At 43.1% G+C, this 14,530-nt stretch overlaps 2 protein-coding genes across 2 annotated transcripts; both read left to right on the top strand.

Moving 5' to 3' along the window:
• The first annotated feature begins 625 nt into the window (after window positions 1–625).
• On the top strand, window positions 626–8,131 carry rnf180b (ring finger protein 180b). The gene is made up of 8 exons (XM_079178590.1): window positions 626–719; window positions 1,624–1,729; window positions 2,115–2,210; window positions 3,078–3,836; window positions 3,927–4,049; window positions 4,810–5,032; window positions 5,335–5,460; window positions 6,828–8,131. The coding sequence occupies exons 2-8, from the start codon at window positions 1,673–1,675 to the stop codon at window positions 7,022–7,024; spliced, it is 1,581 nt and encodes a 526-aa protein (XP_079034716.1). The 5' UTR covers window positions 626–719; window positions 1,624–1,672; the 3' UTR covers window positions 7,025–8,131.
• A 1,750-nt stretch (window positions 8,132–9,881) lies between these two features.
• On the top strand, window positions 9,882–13,845 carry LOC306710779 (regulator of G-protein signaling 7-binding protein B-like; the record flags this gene model as incomplete). The annotated part of the gene is made up of 6 exons (XM_079179466.1): window positions 9,882–10,017; window positions 10,300–10,468; window positions 11,058–11,188; window positions 12,338–12,476; window positions 12,605–12,675; window positions 13,667–13,845. 6 exons carry the CDS (start codon window positions 9,882–9,884, stop codon window positions 13,756–13,758), a joined length of 738 nt encoding a protein of 245 aa, XP_079035592.1. The 3' UTR covers window positions 13,759–13,845.
• Between the last annotated feature and the right edge of the window lie 685 nt (window positions 13,846–14,530).

Below are 14,530 nucleotides of genomic sequence, written 5' to 3'. Positions count from 1 at the left end.
TCAACTAATTGTTTGCAATAGGCAACAACACATACATATTTGAGAAAAGTGGCAAGGTGATGGAAAATTAGAATGAAATAAAAGGAAAAGTTACAAACCAGCTTCTCCTTTCAGTTTTAAACTATCAGATGCATCCTCAGCTTTTCCTTTTCGACAATGTATGTATTAGTATAGTATGGCAGTTACACTTAAACTATCATGTGAAATCGATTAACATAGCCTACTTTTAAAAGCCCCACGATCTTCTGGTTCATCATGGCTGGGTTAACAGTCAGTCGGCTCCAGAGCAAAAAAAAAGAAAGTGCTGTTGTGCCTCCAGCACTGCCCACTCTCACACACTCTCACACACTCACTGCATTGTAAATGTACCATGTCGTCTACAAGTTATCATGAAGTACAGTGCAGCCTAATGCGGTACAAGCCAATTAATAGTGCTGTTTAGTTGTGTACATTCCTACAAATTTAGTCCAGTAAAGCAAAGTGGTATTTTTTCCGTTTCTTATCTCTTTCTCGTGTCTCTCCTGAAATCATGAAGCACTAACCTGTTAAGCTTTTAAAACTGACAGGCGCCTCATTTTTGGTCTATTAGACTTTCCGTAGAGCCCCGCTCTGCGTGACGTCACAGCCTCGCTTGCAGCGGAAGGGCTGCTTTAACTTTCTTATTTTTTAGCACCGGTTTGCATCGTTTCCACGATATGAAAAGTCTTCACATCTCTCAGGTAGGCGAGAACGTGTAACGGAAGTATTCATACGCTGCGTGACATTATCTTAAGAACGTTATTTCTCCCTACAGCGCCACAGGAGAGTCTGTTGTGCTAAGTTAGCAAGACATTGTTTTGATTGTGCCACCGCGACTGGTTAGCTGTTAGAAAACTACGAGAGGACTTTTGCTGTTGTAGTTCGAACACTTTGAGAAATAAACACTGTCCAGCCTGCTACAGAGTCAACACCTGAACACCGAAACACGTTTATTTTCACTCTGGAGGGCCAACTATCTTCAGAGCACAGCACCAAACATTTGACTTTCAAGGCTACTTTTGGTTTGGGGTTGTTTGAGCCCCTTAGTTACAGCATACCATAATATGTAATTGACAGCTTTGGTTAGCAGTTTCAATACGACAGTGGCTGTTTAGTGTGAAGTGTGACTGGCCTGCACAGAGCCCTGACCTCACCCTCACCCTCACCCTCACCTGTGTGATGAACTGACTGTGACCCAGACCTTATCTGCTCTTATCACATCATATGGATTCAATGTTCAGGCGTCCACAGCATTGCTTGTATTGAGTGTATCTCATATAATTGCATTTTCTTCTTCTTCTTCTTCTTCTTCTCTTTGGTTCTCTCTAAAAATAGCCAAATCAATATAAACGTTGGCCCACAAAGGTGCAGCGTCAGGTTACGTCGAATGTAAATAACTGTCTCACTGCTAAAGTGTCTCTTATTATTTCTGTGTAATGCAACAACGGTCTATATTTAAACATGTTGGACTCAGTTTTGTCGTGGCCGCGTTCATGCTACACGCTGGAGCATAATGCAAAGCAAAGTCAAGAGCATCTGATAGACTGTCTGCTGAGCCTCCAGTACAATGAAGGATGGATCAGGAATTTTCTGTGCTTTCAACAGCTTGACTGAAAACTCAACAGCCTGAAGAGAGAGAGAGAGAGAGAGTGCCATGCTCCGTTGCAGGAGGTGTCGCAAAGCCGTCATAGACCCAACATGTTTGTCAACGGTTGGTGAGAAGTTTGTGCATCTGATGTGTTGCTTCTGAGGAATTTATTAATCTGTTTTTATGTCATTTAAAATTGAACAGCACATCTAAATTGGTGATGCCCTTTTTTCCCTATTATCTCACGTTTAATAGACTAAATGATTCATCAATAAATCACCCTCCTGATTGAGAGTGTTGATGGATTCAATTAATCATCAGTTGCGGCCCTAATCATATAGCGAATAGTCTATAAAGTTGCTAGGGGACATTGGGGGTTGGGAAAAGCCAAAGACAACCGCTTGTGTTTCAGTCATAAAGAAAAAAAGATGTCTGGCTATCAGCGTCAGAGAAGCGGGGTCTGATGGGAGCTGTTCTCGCTGATTGTGTGTCCTTTATGTGGAGGCAGGTTGAGGCCACAGATGAGAGCTCAGCTGCTGTCTGCAGCATTTGGCACGTGAATGTCGACACGCTGCCAGAGTGGATCCTGACCTCAGTTCATCAGGTAAGAGTCGCAGCTCAGTCATAAAGTGTGCACAGCGCCCACGGCCCTTTAAGACCGAATGATCGTGTTCACTGCCACGAGGGGAAGGGAGGTAAGACAACTGAACATTTAACTTATTCTTCTGATGTAGATTCAGATTCCATACACTTTCACATTTTCAATTGTATTAAATTAACTTTGTCATGTGTACTGAAAAGTTTTACACAATTTATTATTCTGCAATGCGTGTCATGATACAGGGGTTATGATTCTATATATTGCAATACTGTAAGCAAGTGCCCCGAATCTTTGCTTGTAATGCAAATAGTGTTTTTCAGAATAGATACTGTATCACAAAACATAATGTCTCGATACCTCAAGTGTATTAATATTTACTTAGAAACTTGATATTTTAGTTTTTCATCTTTCGTTACCACTCCCTGTGCATTATTACTTATCTTTTACATCTTGCAGCTTTAATCTCACAGGTGTCTGGCCAAACTTGTTTCCCCTAGATTCATACAATAAAATATAACCGGTGTTATTGTTGCTGAAATAGTCGACTTATCATATATAATTGATCTGTTATTTATCAGGCAGAAATGCTAATTATTTTCTTTTTTAGCTTCTAAAATGTGAGGATTTGCAGCTTTGTATATACTGTAAAGTGAATGTTTTGGGGTTTTGGATTGTTTAGCAGACCAGACAAGCAAAGTGAAGAGCTCACTGTGGGTGTTTTTCAGTATTTTCAATTTTTTGGACTGAAAGAATTATCAAGTTAAATCAAGAAGGAAAAAAAAAAACGTTATCCTATTATTGAAAAAAATTTAATTTTTTTTAAAAATTTTAATTTCAAGATGTTGCTTTCTCTACCTGGTTTCTTTCTAGGCTCAGTGGACTGTAGGAAAACTGAACTGCCAGAACTGCGGCGCTCGTTTGGGAGGCTTCAACTTCGTTAACCGCAGTGAGTGTCCCTGCGGCCGGGACGCCAGCGTCCACCTCAACCAGAGCCGCGTGGACCGCGACCACAAACACTGCGTTCTCATCGTCCAGCCGAGGAGGACGAGGCCTGAGACGGAGCGCGCTGGTCTGCTGACGGACGGCTCTCCGAACAGAGAGCAGAGGCCTGAACTTAACAGGACCGCGCTGGACAGCTTGCAGCTCAACTGCGCCGCGGTCATGTCCCACATAAGTGCCGCCGAGGCCTCTAGCTCACTGAGTGACGGTGAAAACACCCAGTCGTTTTCTTTCAGCCCTCTGTACTGCATCTCTCACAGGAGACGGTGCAGTTTGGAGGACGATTCCGCCATCGGGTCGTCATGCTTTTGCCCCGCAGGCCTGACGGTCAAGTCTGCTGTTGAGAGTGCAATGACGGGAACGCGTGAGTCCACGGAGTCGCCCGTCTCGTATCCCACTAGGCAGCGGTTCGACACTGACGGTGACGCCCCGGTCAACGCGGTCGCCTGCCGCTCGTTTATTTCCGGAAGGCCGTGGTCACCGCTGGATCGACCGCTGCTGCAAACTGTGGAGGACGCGGAGTCTTCTCCAGAGACAGCGGCTGCCCACCAGGAGTTTCCTGTTTCAGCCCTGTTCCACAGAGGGAGGTCCGTCTCTGAGAGTGTGGCCGAGCAGGACCAGGACGTGGTGGTATGTTGCTACCGTCGAGGTGGACAGTTTAGCACGAAACAGAAACTGTGGGATCAGGACTCTTGATATGTGTGTTCGTTCCTTTCTCAGCCTCGAGGCTTCATGGCCTCCGCAGCCTCAAACAGACTGAGCAAAAGGGAGAAGAACCGTCTGAAGAGCCTCCGGAGGAAGCAGAGGAGGAGAGAGCGATGGCTGCACAGCCAGCTGGAGCAGGTGAGAGAGCCGGATAACGCTGTGGGTCTAATTCTAAATTACCACCGCTGAGCAGAAAACGTAATCGCAGCTCTTTTAAAGACTGATCAAACAAACGAAAAAGCCTTGAAAGTTATTGAATGTTCTTACTGTCCTTAGAAAGTTTCAGTGTTTCTGAGAAGACGTAGAAAGGTACAGAGGAAGCCGATCTATAAACATGCATCTAATTAGTTTAAAATGTATTAACTGTCGCCCCCTCCAAGCAAGATATCAGGATGATATATCAGTAGAACAGAGTTTTATTTAAATATGTTGCAACTAAAGACAAATCAAAATGATAAAATACAGATAAAAGTGTTTGTTTTTTTACATTATTATTATTATTATGTTCAATGGAGCTTTAAGGAAGATGTAATTTGTAATCACATTTGAAAACCATTTCCATAAATTAAATCTGTAAATTGGATCGTAAATTATACATGAAATGATCTGGAGGATTCCCCTCTGAGCGCAATCGTAATAATCCAAAAATCCCACTTGGGAGACAATACTATACATGCTAAGAATTTAAAGTTTCTGAAATTAAGATGCAAGGATTTGATGCAATTGTAACCGTTTTTGGAGGATCAAATGACAAGTTGTAGAAAATCATCAAAGGAAAGTGTGGGTAACAACATAAATACTATCGGAATCAGCATCGCAGCATTGGTGAGATACTTAGATTAGATTTTTGGATAGGGGTTGTTGTTGAAGATGTGTGTGTGTGTGTGTGTGTGTCCAGGCCGAGAGTGCGAGCGCTCCGCTGTTGGACAGTGAGGAGGAGGAGGACAGAGAGGGCCTCACCTGCGCCGTCTGTCTGGAGGTCTACTTCAGCCCGTACAGCTGTCAGCCCTGCGGCCACGTCTTCTGCGAGCCGTGTCTCCGCACGATCGCCAAGAACCGGCCGACGAACACGCCCTGCCCTCTCTGCCGCACCCTCATCTCACACACCACCTTCCACAAAGGCAGGCTTCTTCCAGGACTCATGCACCAAAACTAAATACTGGAATACCTGACACACCTTCTCCTATCTGAGACCAGAGTTCATTGAAACAACTATTTTAATTTATAAAAATGTTGAATAGTTGTCTGACTGGGCAGAGTTAATGGGTGGTTAAAACAATATTCATCCCGTTTATCGTTAGTCGCAGCCCCGCCCTTGATAGCACAAGGGGGATGATGACACACAGTACAGTAATGAGGAATAATGGCCTTGAATAAAGTGACTCTGATACTGACTGTACATGCTGTTCTCGTGCCTCCTCAGAGCTCAACCAAACAGCCGAGACCTTCTTCCCGAAAGTGTACGACGCCCGCAAGCAGAGCTTCCAGAATGCTTCGTGTGCAAAATGGTCTCTGCCCAGCTGTCGCAAACGCTTCCGTACCTTCTGGGGTGAGAAAGAGTTTGTAGTAGTTGTGTCAGCGTTTTAGTTTTCTTTTGTCTCGAAAGTAGTACTATTGCTTTGATAGAGTCACCGTGATGCTGTTTCTGAGAAGAGACGGTTCAGTTTACGCGTCAACTTTTTGTTTTGTCCGGTCCGGTCCGCTTAAACCAGTTTGATTTTAATGCAAGCCTTCATCAGCAGCCTGTGCCGACGTCCCCGCACTAAATCCAACTTGTATTGCATTAGTAATAAGCAATATGGCAATGTGATTAACACAATATGTTTGTTTTTTAACGCACTAAGGGAGTCTCTAGTGTCTAACTCGACCGTGAGTAATTTGGTGCCGAGCCGAGGCCGGCAGCATGAAGGAGATCAAGTCTCCGTCGTGTTGGCCCCCGTTGTTTTCTATGTATGTCATATTATGTTCCACTCGAGGGTTTCACTTGCTGAGTCAAGTGCAACACCTTGTGGTGGAATTTGATTTGGCTTATTATCGAACCGTTTTGACAGTTCTTACAGCTGCCCGACCCTAATGTTAAACTACACGAGAGAGTGTTAGAATGTGGTTTGATTAACCAGCACAGATGACCCTCCTAAAGACACAGAAATCTGCTTAAAAAAACAAAACACGTATGGTTTTCTGATCATCAGAAAGCTAACAACCTAGGTTCTAACGTGCCCTCGTCTAGGTTAACATGAAGGTAAAAACCTGTTCCAATCGAAAGGGGTGAGGTGAAACAGTGATTGAGTTCTGATGGAATGCCCCTGACCGCACTTTCACCCTCTCCCCGCGTCGTGCCGTGACCTCTTATTCTAAGAAAAGCAGAACTTTCATTGCTTTCCTCCTACAATTTAGTGGCAATAATAAACGTTATCTTTACAGCAGTTGACAAGTCAATCCTGCGAACGACTTCAACTGACAATAAAACAGCAGTTACACAAAGTCAGTGAGATAAACATTGTTGCATTGTGAACTCACTGCACTTGGTATGGAACAGGTTGTAATAGATATTATACACAACACTGCAAATGTGTTACAAGTATAAAATAATTTAAAAGAACTACGGCACAATGAAAAACATCTCAAGTATTTTAGCCTCATAATCAATGGAGATGTGAATATTAAAAGGAAATAATTTAATTAATTATTATGTGATTTACAAACTGCAATGTGCAGACTACACTGGACTTTCAGGAATATCAATACAATACTGACATTTTAGCAAAAGTTTAAATAACATTTAGTGGTGAACAATTTTGCATTGCTCACTACAAATGAATTTTTTTTAAATAAATGATCAACACTAAAATTCAAACCACAATATGGAGACATTGTGTTTGAATACAGATGTTGATTGAATCCGTCTAACTTCAGGAGAACACAGACAGGCAGCGGCGGCGGGGAGGCGCTGGCACTTTGCTCACGGAGGGTTCACGCTGGACGCTTTGGACTTCACCGACGTGCGCGGCTGGCTCTTCGACATCGGCCTGGTCATCGTCTACGTCCACTCAGTCAACTGGATCCTGGCGTTCCTCTTCCTCTGCTTCCTCATGTACTACTACTTCTGTTGAGACACCGAGGCGTGCTCGAGAGTTTAGAGAACAGGTTTATCTTCTTCTTTTTTTTTTTTTTTTTAAGTCCCCAGTTACTTTAACGGTAAAGTATCACAGAAAGAGGAGACGTGGTTTTGACATGTAGGAGCGGGAATCTGAACATTAGAGAGTTCGGAAAGTTTACAATATGCTAACCTTAAAAATCTGATGATGATTTAATCAGAGCTTCTTTTTGCCAGCGTTATGCAGCCATGGTGTAAGTGCAATATACGCTCTGAGGTGTTCTGATCTACAGAAATAATGAAATTCTAGAGTTCAGACGGCCTGAAGCAGACTGGTGCTACTTGTGTTAATTCTGTTACTTTGGACATCAGGCAGAAAAAATCTACATATGTGTGCTGTGTGTTAGTGAAACCTTTGGTTTGTGGTGGAACTATTTGGTAATAGTGGCAGTGATGATCAGACCCCATGATTGATGCATGATGTAATGTGGCACTTTTGTTCAACAAGGAATATTTGAACATTTTAGGGAAATGTGCTTGCTCCCTTCCTCTCAGAGAGGTACAAGACTGATACTGCTCTGTGTGTTAAGAACAGTGCAGGAGCCGGGAGGCGATTAGCCTTAGCTTAGCATAAAGGCTGGAAGCAGGGGGAAGCAGCTAGGAATAAATAGTATCAGCATGTAACAAAGGAATCAAACAAACGAGATACAACGTGTTTATCAGTGAGCTTCAGCAGTGTCAATGGGTGTATTTTAAACTTTAGCAAGAGAGATGCCCTTCTCAGAATTTCTAAGTTTTGCTTCTATATATGCACATTTCTTTATTTACAAAGAAGAGGGATGCTCAGGAATCAAATATCTAACAAGTGAAGACGTAGCAGTTATTCTGGATGTGAATGATTGATTGATTGAGGGGCTGACAATGCTGGAGCAGCAAGAAGAGAAAGAAAATCAGATACACAAATGGATAAAATACCCATTTCAGTATGGTGCCTTTGCTCAGTCTGTGCCTTCTGTTAACAAGTAATATGAAACAGGAAGTGAGCACCTTTAAGTTTAAGCTCTCTGCTACAGGATACACTGTATTCATGGGAAGCCCAAAAAAAATTGAATAAAGCATTCAGTGAACACTAATTGTGTCTGTTTTTGAAGGAACAGTAGCGTAAATGAAAAACTCTTTTATTTCATAGTTTTGGTTTTATGACATGTTTACCGGATGGTTCAGTCTCTGCGTTCTAACAATATGTTATTTCCTGCATCAGCTATAAAGAATCAGAGTCAGATTTATTGTCCGAGTGCCTGCACACACAAGGAATCTGACTCTTTTTTTTTTTTGCATCTAGTATTCCAAGTACTCATCGTAGTTTGAGAGGGAAAGGACAACACGCTGCTGCATGTGAACAGTAGCCTGATCAGCACCACGGAGGCCTGGACAGCTCCTCTTCAGACTAACCAGGGTTAACGTGTTTCGGTGGGTTAAATACTGTACATGCACAGTATCAAACACGTATGGTAGTCCATGAATATGAAGATTAACAATAATAATAGTCATCTAAAATGGCAGGGACTGAAATATCAAGATAACTAAATACTTACTTTATGAGGTAACGAATACAAATAAACAAAACAAGCATGGCCGTCCTTTGCTTCGGTATACCTTTAGCTCTAAACGGCTAGATATTTTTCTCAGGAGTTTGGGTGACACAAACATGATGGTATGATAATGTTCTGCATCTGCCAGATGCGTGTAAATGATTGTAAATACAGCAAAAGAAGTCTAGCAACTCTAAGAATTGAATCTGTTCACTCCTCCGGTAGAACAATTATATTTTAGTTGAGGGAAAAATCATGTGACAAAGAGGAACTATTGCCATTTTTCAAAATCCGGACATGTTATTCATATGGTCTAGGACAAACCAACAATATTACTAAACATGAACAACTCCAAACTCCCAAATCCGAAAAAAAAGCAACAAATATGTCATCAAGTAGGCCTAAGTGTGGAACCGCTCCAAAGACGATGCTTGTCAATCGTACATTATGCATGACACTGTGCCAGGGTTCCTGTTTCACAACAATAGAATAAAGCTCATTCTGGTATTAAAAAAGAGAAAACAATCAGTCTCCCATTCATTGTCTCTGGAGCAGCTCCAGACGTAATACTTGATGACATCATATAGCCTACATTCTCTGGTCCCGGTCTATAGAGAGGGATCTCTCGTGTTACCAGATATTGATGGAACATTTCTATACAAATAGCATAGAATTCGTTATTTAGGTCGTGTTCCCCTTTAAAGGCTGTAAAAGCAGCCGTCTAATACACTTAATGTCCTCCATCATTCCGTTTTAATTAAAACGGAATGATGGAGGACATTAAGTGCAGAGGAAATCCTGGCTCTCGGTTTTTTTATTTTCTGGATGCTCCTAAACAGTTAATCGTCAATCGGGAGGGTGACGACTTGTTTTGCTGTTGGCTCGTTCTGAATCCTCCTCACACGTGAGCGCGCGGCGGAAGATGAGGAGCCTCCCTCTCGGCCTTCTGGAGGGGCTGAAGGTGACTCTCCTCTCGGCTGGGATGCAGAGCGAGCTGCTGGGGGTCCGTCCGGCCCGCTACACGGTCCTGCTCCGGGAATAACGACACACACGCACTGCACGCACACCTGCGGGGAGGGCCTTTGAGCGTTAACCAAACCCCGCGACTCTGCTGCGTTCGAGCGGGTACATTCCTCCTTTATAGAGGACACGGCAGCTATCAGAACAGGGGGGGGGGGGCTTCTCTCTACCTCTCTTTCGCTCTCTCTCTCTTTCCCTATCTCTCTCTCTCTTTCTCTGTGTGACTGCATCTGGCTGGGCTCCGGTGGTGGGTGTGCATGCATGTGTTCTGCACCGTACGGGCGGAAAAAGCGCCCAAGATCTGCAGGGAGCATCTTCCCCACCAGCAAAGTGGCGCAGACGGAGCCGGAGCGCCGGGAGAGCGCGGAGGGGGCCGTGGACGGCAGCAGGATGGCGAGTACTGAAATAAGTCTCTTCTCTGTTAACGGTTAGCAGGTGGTCCGTGTTAAGCGTATAGCGCTGCACCAGAGGACAGCTGCTTGTTATTTACCATATAGACGATTTTTAAAATCATGCACAGGTGCAGAAGTGGCGCAAAAGGGACAACAACAAAAAAACCGCTTGGCATCCTTTTATTGCTAGGTTTTTATTCTTGCTTTCCTTTGAAGATGCTACATTGTCGGTTTGATCCGGTCTAAGCAGCAGTCGGTGGTGACGGTCTGTTTTGTGCTCCAGACAGTGCAGGAATTCAACACCCTCGTCGCGCTGTACCGGGAGCAGGTCATATCCGTCGGGGAGATGTCAGCCGACTGTCCGTCTCTGCGGGCTCAGATGCACCACACGCGGTCCAAAGGTTGCTCCATGGCCCGGGCAGCGCACCAGGACCTCACCGTCATCTCTGTGTCAGGGTAAGAAGGAAACAAAGGACGGTTGTTCTGGAGGGGATGCAGCAGATGTTGACTCCCATCCAGTTTTATAAACACCTGTCCCTCAGTGTTTGTTTCCAAGCATGTTTTAACCTCTTAAACCCAGAATTCCCCCTGAAACAATAATACAATCATGCATTTTATTATTAACAAAGTTACAGAGTTACAGACAACATTAAGCAAAATAGAGAATTTTATATTAATGAGATAAAACAGGACAAATATGAATGTAAAAAGTAGAATACAAAATAAATGAAAGCATACAAAATAAGGCACAACACCGTTTGTTAATAAACCCCACTGTAAGGTAACTTTGACAGAAGTTCACTCTGCAAGGTCATTTGTAATGAAACAAATGGGGGGGTGTTAAATAATGTAAATCTGCTGCATGTTTTGGAACTTGGCCAGCTTGAATGTAAACACCACATCCCACCTCTCTGTCTCTCTGATTGTATCTTTCTCTCGCTCCGTTTTCCTTTCCTCCCCTTTCCCCCTCCCTTCCTCCCCTTCTCCCCCCCCCCCCCCCCCCCCCCCTCTGTTCCTCCCACCCCATCGCCTCTACACGCTGCAGTCTAGAGGACGGAGAGATCCACCCCGAGATCTGTCGGCTCTTCATCCAGCTGCAGTGCTGCCTGGAGATGTTCATAACGGAGATGCTCAAGTCCATGTGCCTGCTGGGGGTGCTGCAGCTGCACAGAAAAAGTACCGTCTCAAACACATCACTACGTTATGATGCCACAAAAATACGAGAGTGATAACAATCCATAATGAAACATAATGAAATTACATCTAAAACATTCCAAAACCAAAACCAAACACACTCAGATTGACAGCATAACTTGGGGATTTGTGAAAATCACGCAAGCACAGACTCATTCAGTATAACCACCTCCATATGAATCACATTGCATTAGTGAGGACTGTGCCTATGATCAATTTACTCTGTACATGGTTGGTGTCAATACTAGATGTCACTGGAAATATTTCCCCATCAATAACAAAAGAAAAAAGCCAGTAAAAATCTATTTTTTCCCCCCACAGTGTGATAAATACACGTGTGAAGATTAAAGTGATTGATGGTGTATTCCATTTAGCTGCTTCAGTTTCAGGGTCCTTGCATTGTTCTTGCGGGCTCAGTGTCACACTGGTTTGATTACAAATCTGATTACAAGTGGACCGCTCAATCGCCACTATCTTTATGCAAATAAACACATCATTTCCGTTCGCAAAGACCAAATGAGTTGTTGTTTAAAACCGGCGGGAGGCAGAAACGCACTTCTCGTGCTTAATCCGCTGGAAATTAAAAGAAGAAGAAGTCATAATAATACAGATTGGTTCTATTCTTTGGTGTGCTCCACGCGAACCAAGTTGACCAATTGTCTCACTCTTAATATATCTCCATGGGCTTCTCGAAATGTTCCGACTTTGTGGACAAAGCCATTGATTTGAGAACCAGCTGGAGATGAGAAAAGGAAAGAACAAAAGGAGAGCCGTGAGATGTGCGTCCACATGCACTGTAAGGTGCCACTGGGACCCTTTCAATAGAACGGAGCCATTGTTAATGTTATTAGTAACACCTGTGCTTTTCCTGCTATGACAGGTCCAAATGTCTGCTGTGGAAAAAGGCCTGTTGTTACATTTATCATACATTGAATTTATGTTTCACAAAGGAAAATACAACACCAATGACACAAGTAATCAATCGATTTAAAAGACTGGAAAAAAAGACCTAGTTGAAAAATAATATCATACATAAAAACTGAACACAGAAGAGCACATACGCTTCTGTTTTGGAATGCTTTGAATGTGTTTGAGTTGCCTCAGTGCTGCTGTCTCTGTTCGGACCCGAAGGAACAGACTCAGACCCGAGGTTGGACTTCAGGGTGGATGAGAGCTCGGACGTTCCCATCCTGGATGACCGATCCTCCTCCCCCATCGATTTTCCTCATCAGCAGTGGCTGGTGGGAATGGATATTCAAAATATAGAGAGGTACACCGACTGCATCTGCTTTTTTTTAAATGAATTCTTACGTTGTTTCACTGTATTTTTCTACTGCTCTGAATATACAATAATTCATCCAAACGGCAAAATGAGCCAGTGTTTCTTTGTTTTCACAGAGACATGCGAGAGATGAGAAATCTACTCAGCAAACTCAGGGACACGATGCCATTGCCACTGAAAAACCAAGGTGTGTAATGCTTGGGAAGGATGAAATCCATTGCATCATTAGTGTTGCAGTTGTGAATACCTTTAGTAACACTATACCTTCCATAATTCTTTATGAAGTTTACATACGAGTGATTAAGAACAGATGCATCAATGGAATGAGATTAAATAAGAACAATATAATTCAAAAATATTATTATTTTCTTGGACAAAGTTGTTCAAGCAACGTCTGCTCTCAGGGAGACTGTGGACAGAGAAGTGGTTGTTGAATTGACTCATTTATCTTAAGAATTACTTAGTTAAAGAAACCCTCTATGAGGAAATACACTGAGAACTGAAAGCTTATGCAGTGGCTCCCAGACTGGACCCTCAAAAGCAGTCATGAGGTTATTCTATGGGGTTGTCATATGTTTGTCAGGGTAAGACATTATAAAGTTCTGCACAAAATCAGGTTAACCATGACTTTGTTTTTATTGTGACAAACGATCATTTTACATCTTCAGGCCTCTGAAAATCATGAAAATGCACTTACTCACTTTCTTGATGAGAGTGAGACGAGAAGATTGATACCACTCATGTCTGTAAATATATGAATACAGCCAGCTAACTTAGCTTAGCATAAAGACTGGAAACAGCGAAGCCGCTAGCCTGGTTCATAGGGAACAAAATCCACCTCTAAGGCTTACCAATGATTATATCTCATTTGTTTAATCCGTTTACAAACCGAAATGTGAGTGCAGCAAGCTGGATCTATATCTTGGCTGGATGCCGTGAGGACAAAAGCACATCCTGACCTGTTTACATTTCGGGTTTTGTACGGAATGTGTTAATCAGAGGTGCTGGTAGGTGGAGTCTTCCGTCCTTTGGACAGAACCAGGCTATCTGTTTCTCCCTGCTTCCAGGGCCTTGACTGTAACAGACGGTCATCTATATGTAAAAGTCGCCCACTCCACCTTTGTCTCTTTGTAATCGGTGGTCATCATGTCAACCTGCTCTGTGTTTCTTTGTTCCAGACGACAGCAGCTTGTTGAATCTGACTCCACACCCGCTGATCAGTCAGAGGAAGAGACGCTTCCCTGGACTGTGCTGCATGGTGTCTGGCTGAGCGCCTGAAGGCAGCACGACAGGCAACACATAAATAAGAGATTCATTCATCTTATTTCATTCTGTTACTTTATTTGGTTAGAGTATTTCCCCCCATAATATCTGAAATTGTAATCTTGTAGTAACTGTTATCTAATTCTATGACATTTGTCTTTTTCATCTTGATGGTAACTTTTTTTTTAAGCTGGTCGGTCATTCGGGTCTCGCGTTCTGCGACTCAGCTCTTTTTCCGGTTCGGTCCGTTTAGTGGCAGAGAATTTTGGGCTTATATCGAGTTTCGCTTTGGTTATTTTCAAATGTGTTTTATTCATAAATATTCCGAGTAGATGGTTCATATACGATCCCCAGTGGAGAGGGGGAAATAGTGAAGCCAAAGTGTTGCATTAGTCTGGCGAGCTAACTGTCAGTAATGGATCAACAATATAGTACTGTGCAGAACTCTATTTTGTTTACTGGTTCTTTTTCAGGTGAGTCATCTTTGCATTTTCTTTCTTTTTCCTTCTTACTTATGCAGCCATTCCCACTTATCTTTTTCTGTTTTGTGCCATTTCTTTTTAATTATGGAAGAATAAAAATGTACATATTCAGGCTATGCACTGGCATTTTGGGTTATCAGCTGTCTCACTGTGCTTGTGTCACACCTCCATGTTTGAATGTGTCACAATCTGACATGCTTTAGTCCCAACGACCTCCTGATGTAATTCAACTGATCATCATTCAGTAGAGGCTCTTGCCAGGTGAGTCTCTACTTGCCTGTGTGGGGGTGAAACCCC

This window comes from Pholis gunnellus, assembly GCF_910591455.1.
Source record: "Pholis gunnellus genome assembly, chromosome: 18".
Classification (NCBI taxonomy): Eukaryota; Metazoa; Chordata; class Actinopteri; order Perciformes; family Pholidae; genus Pholis; species Pholis gunnellus.
This window is presented reverse-complemented; position numbering and strand designations above follow the sequence as displayed.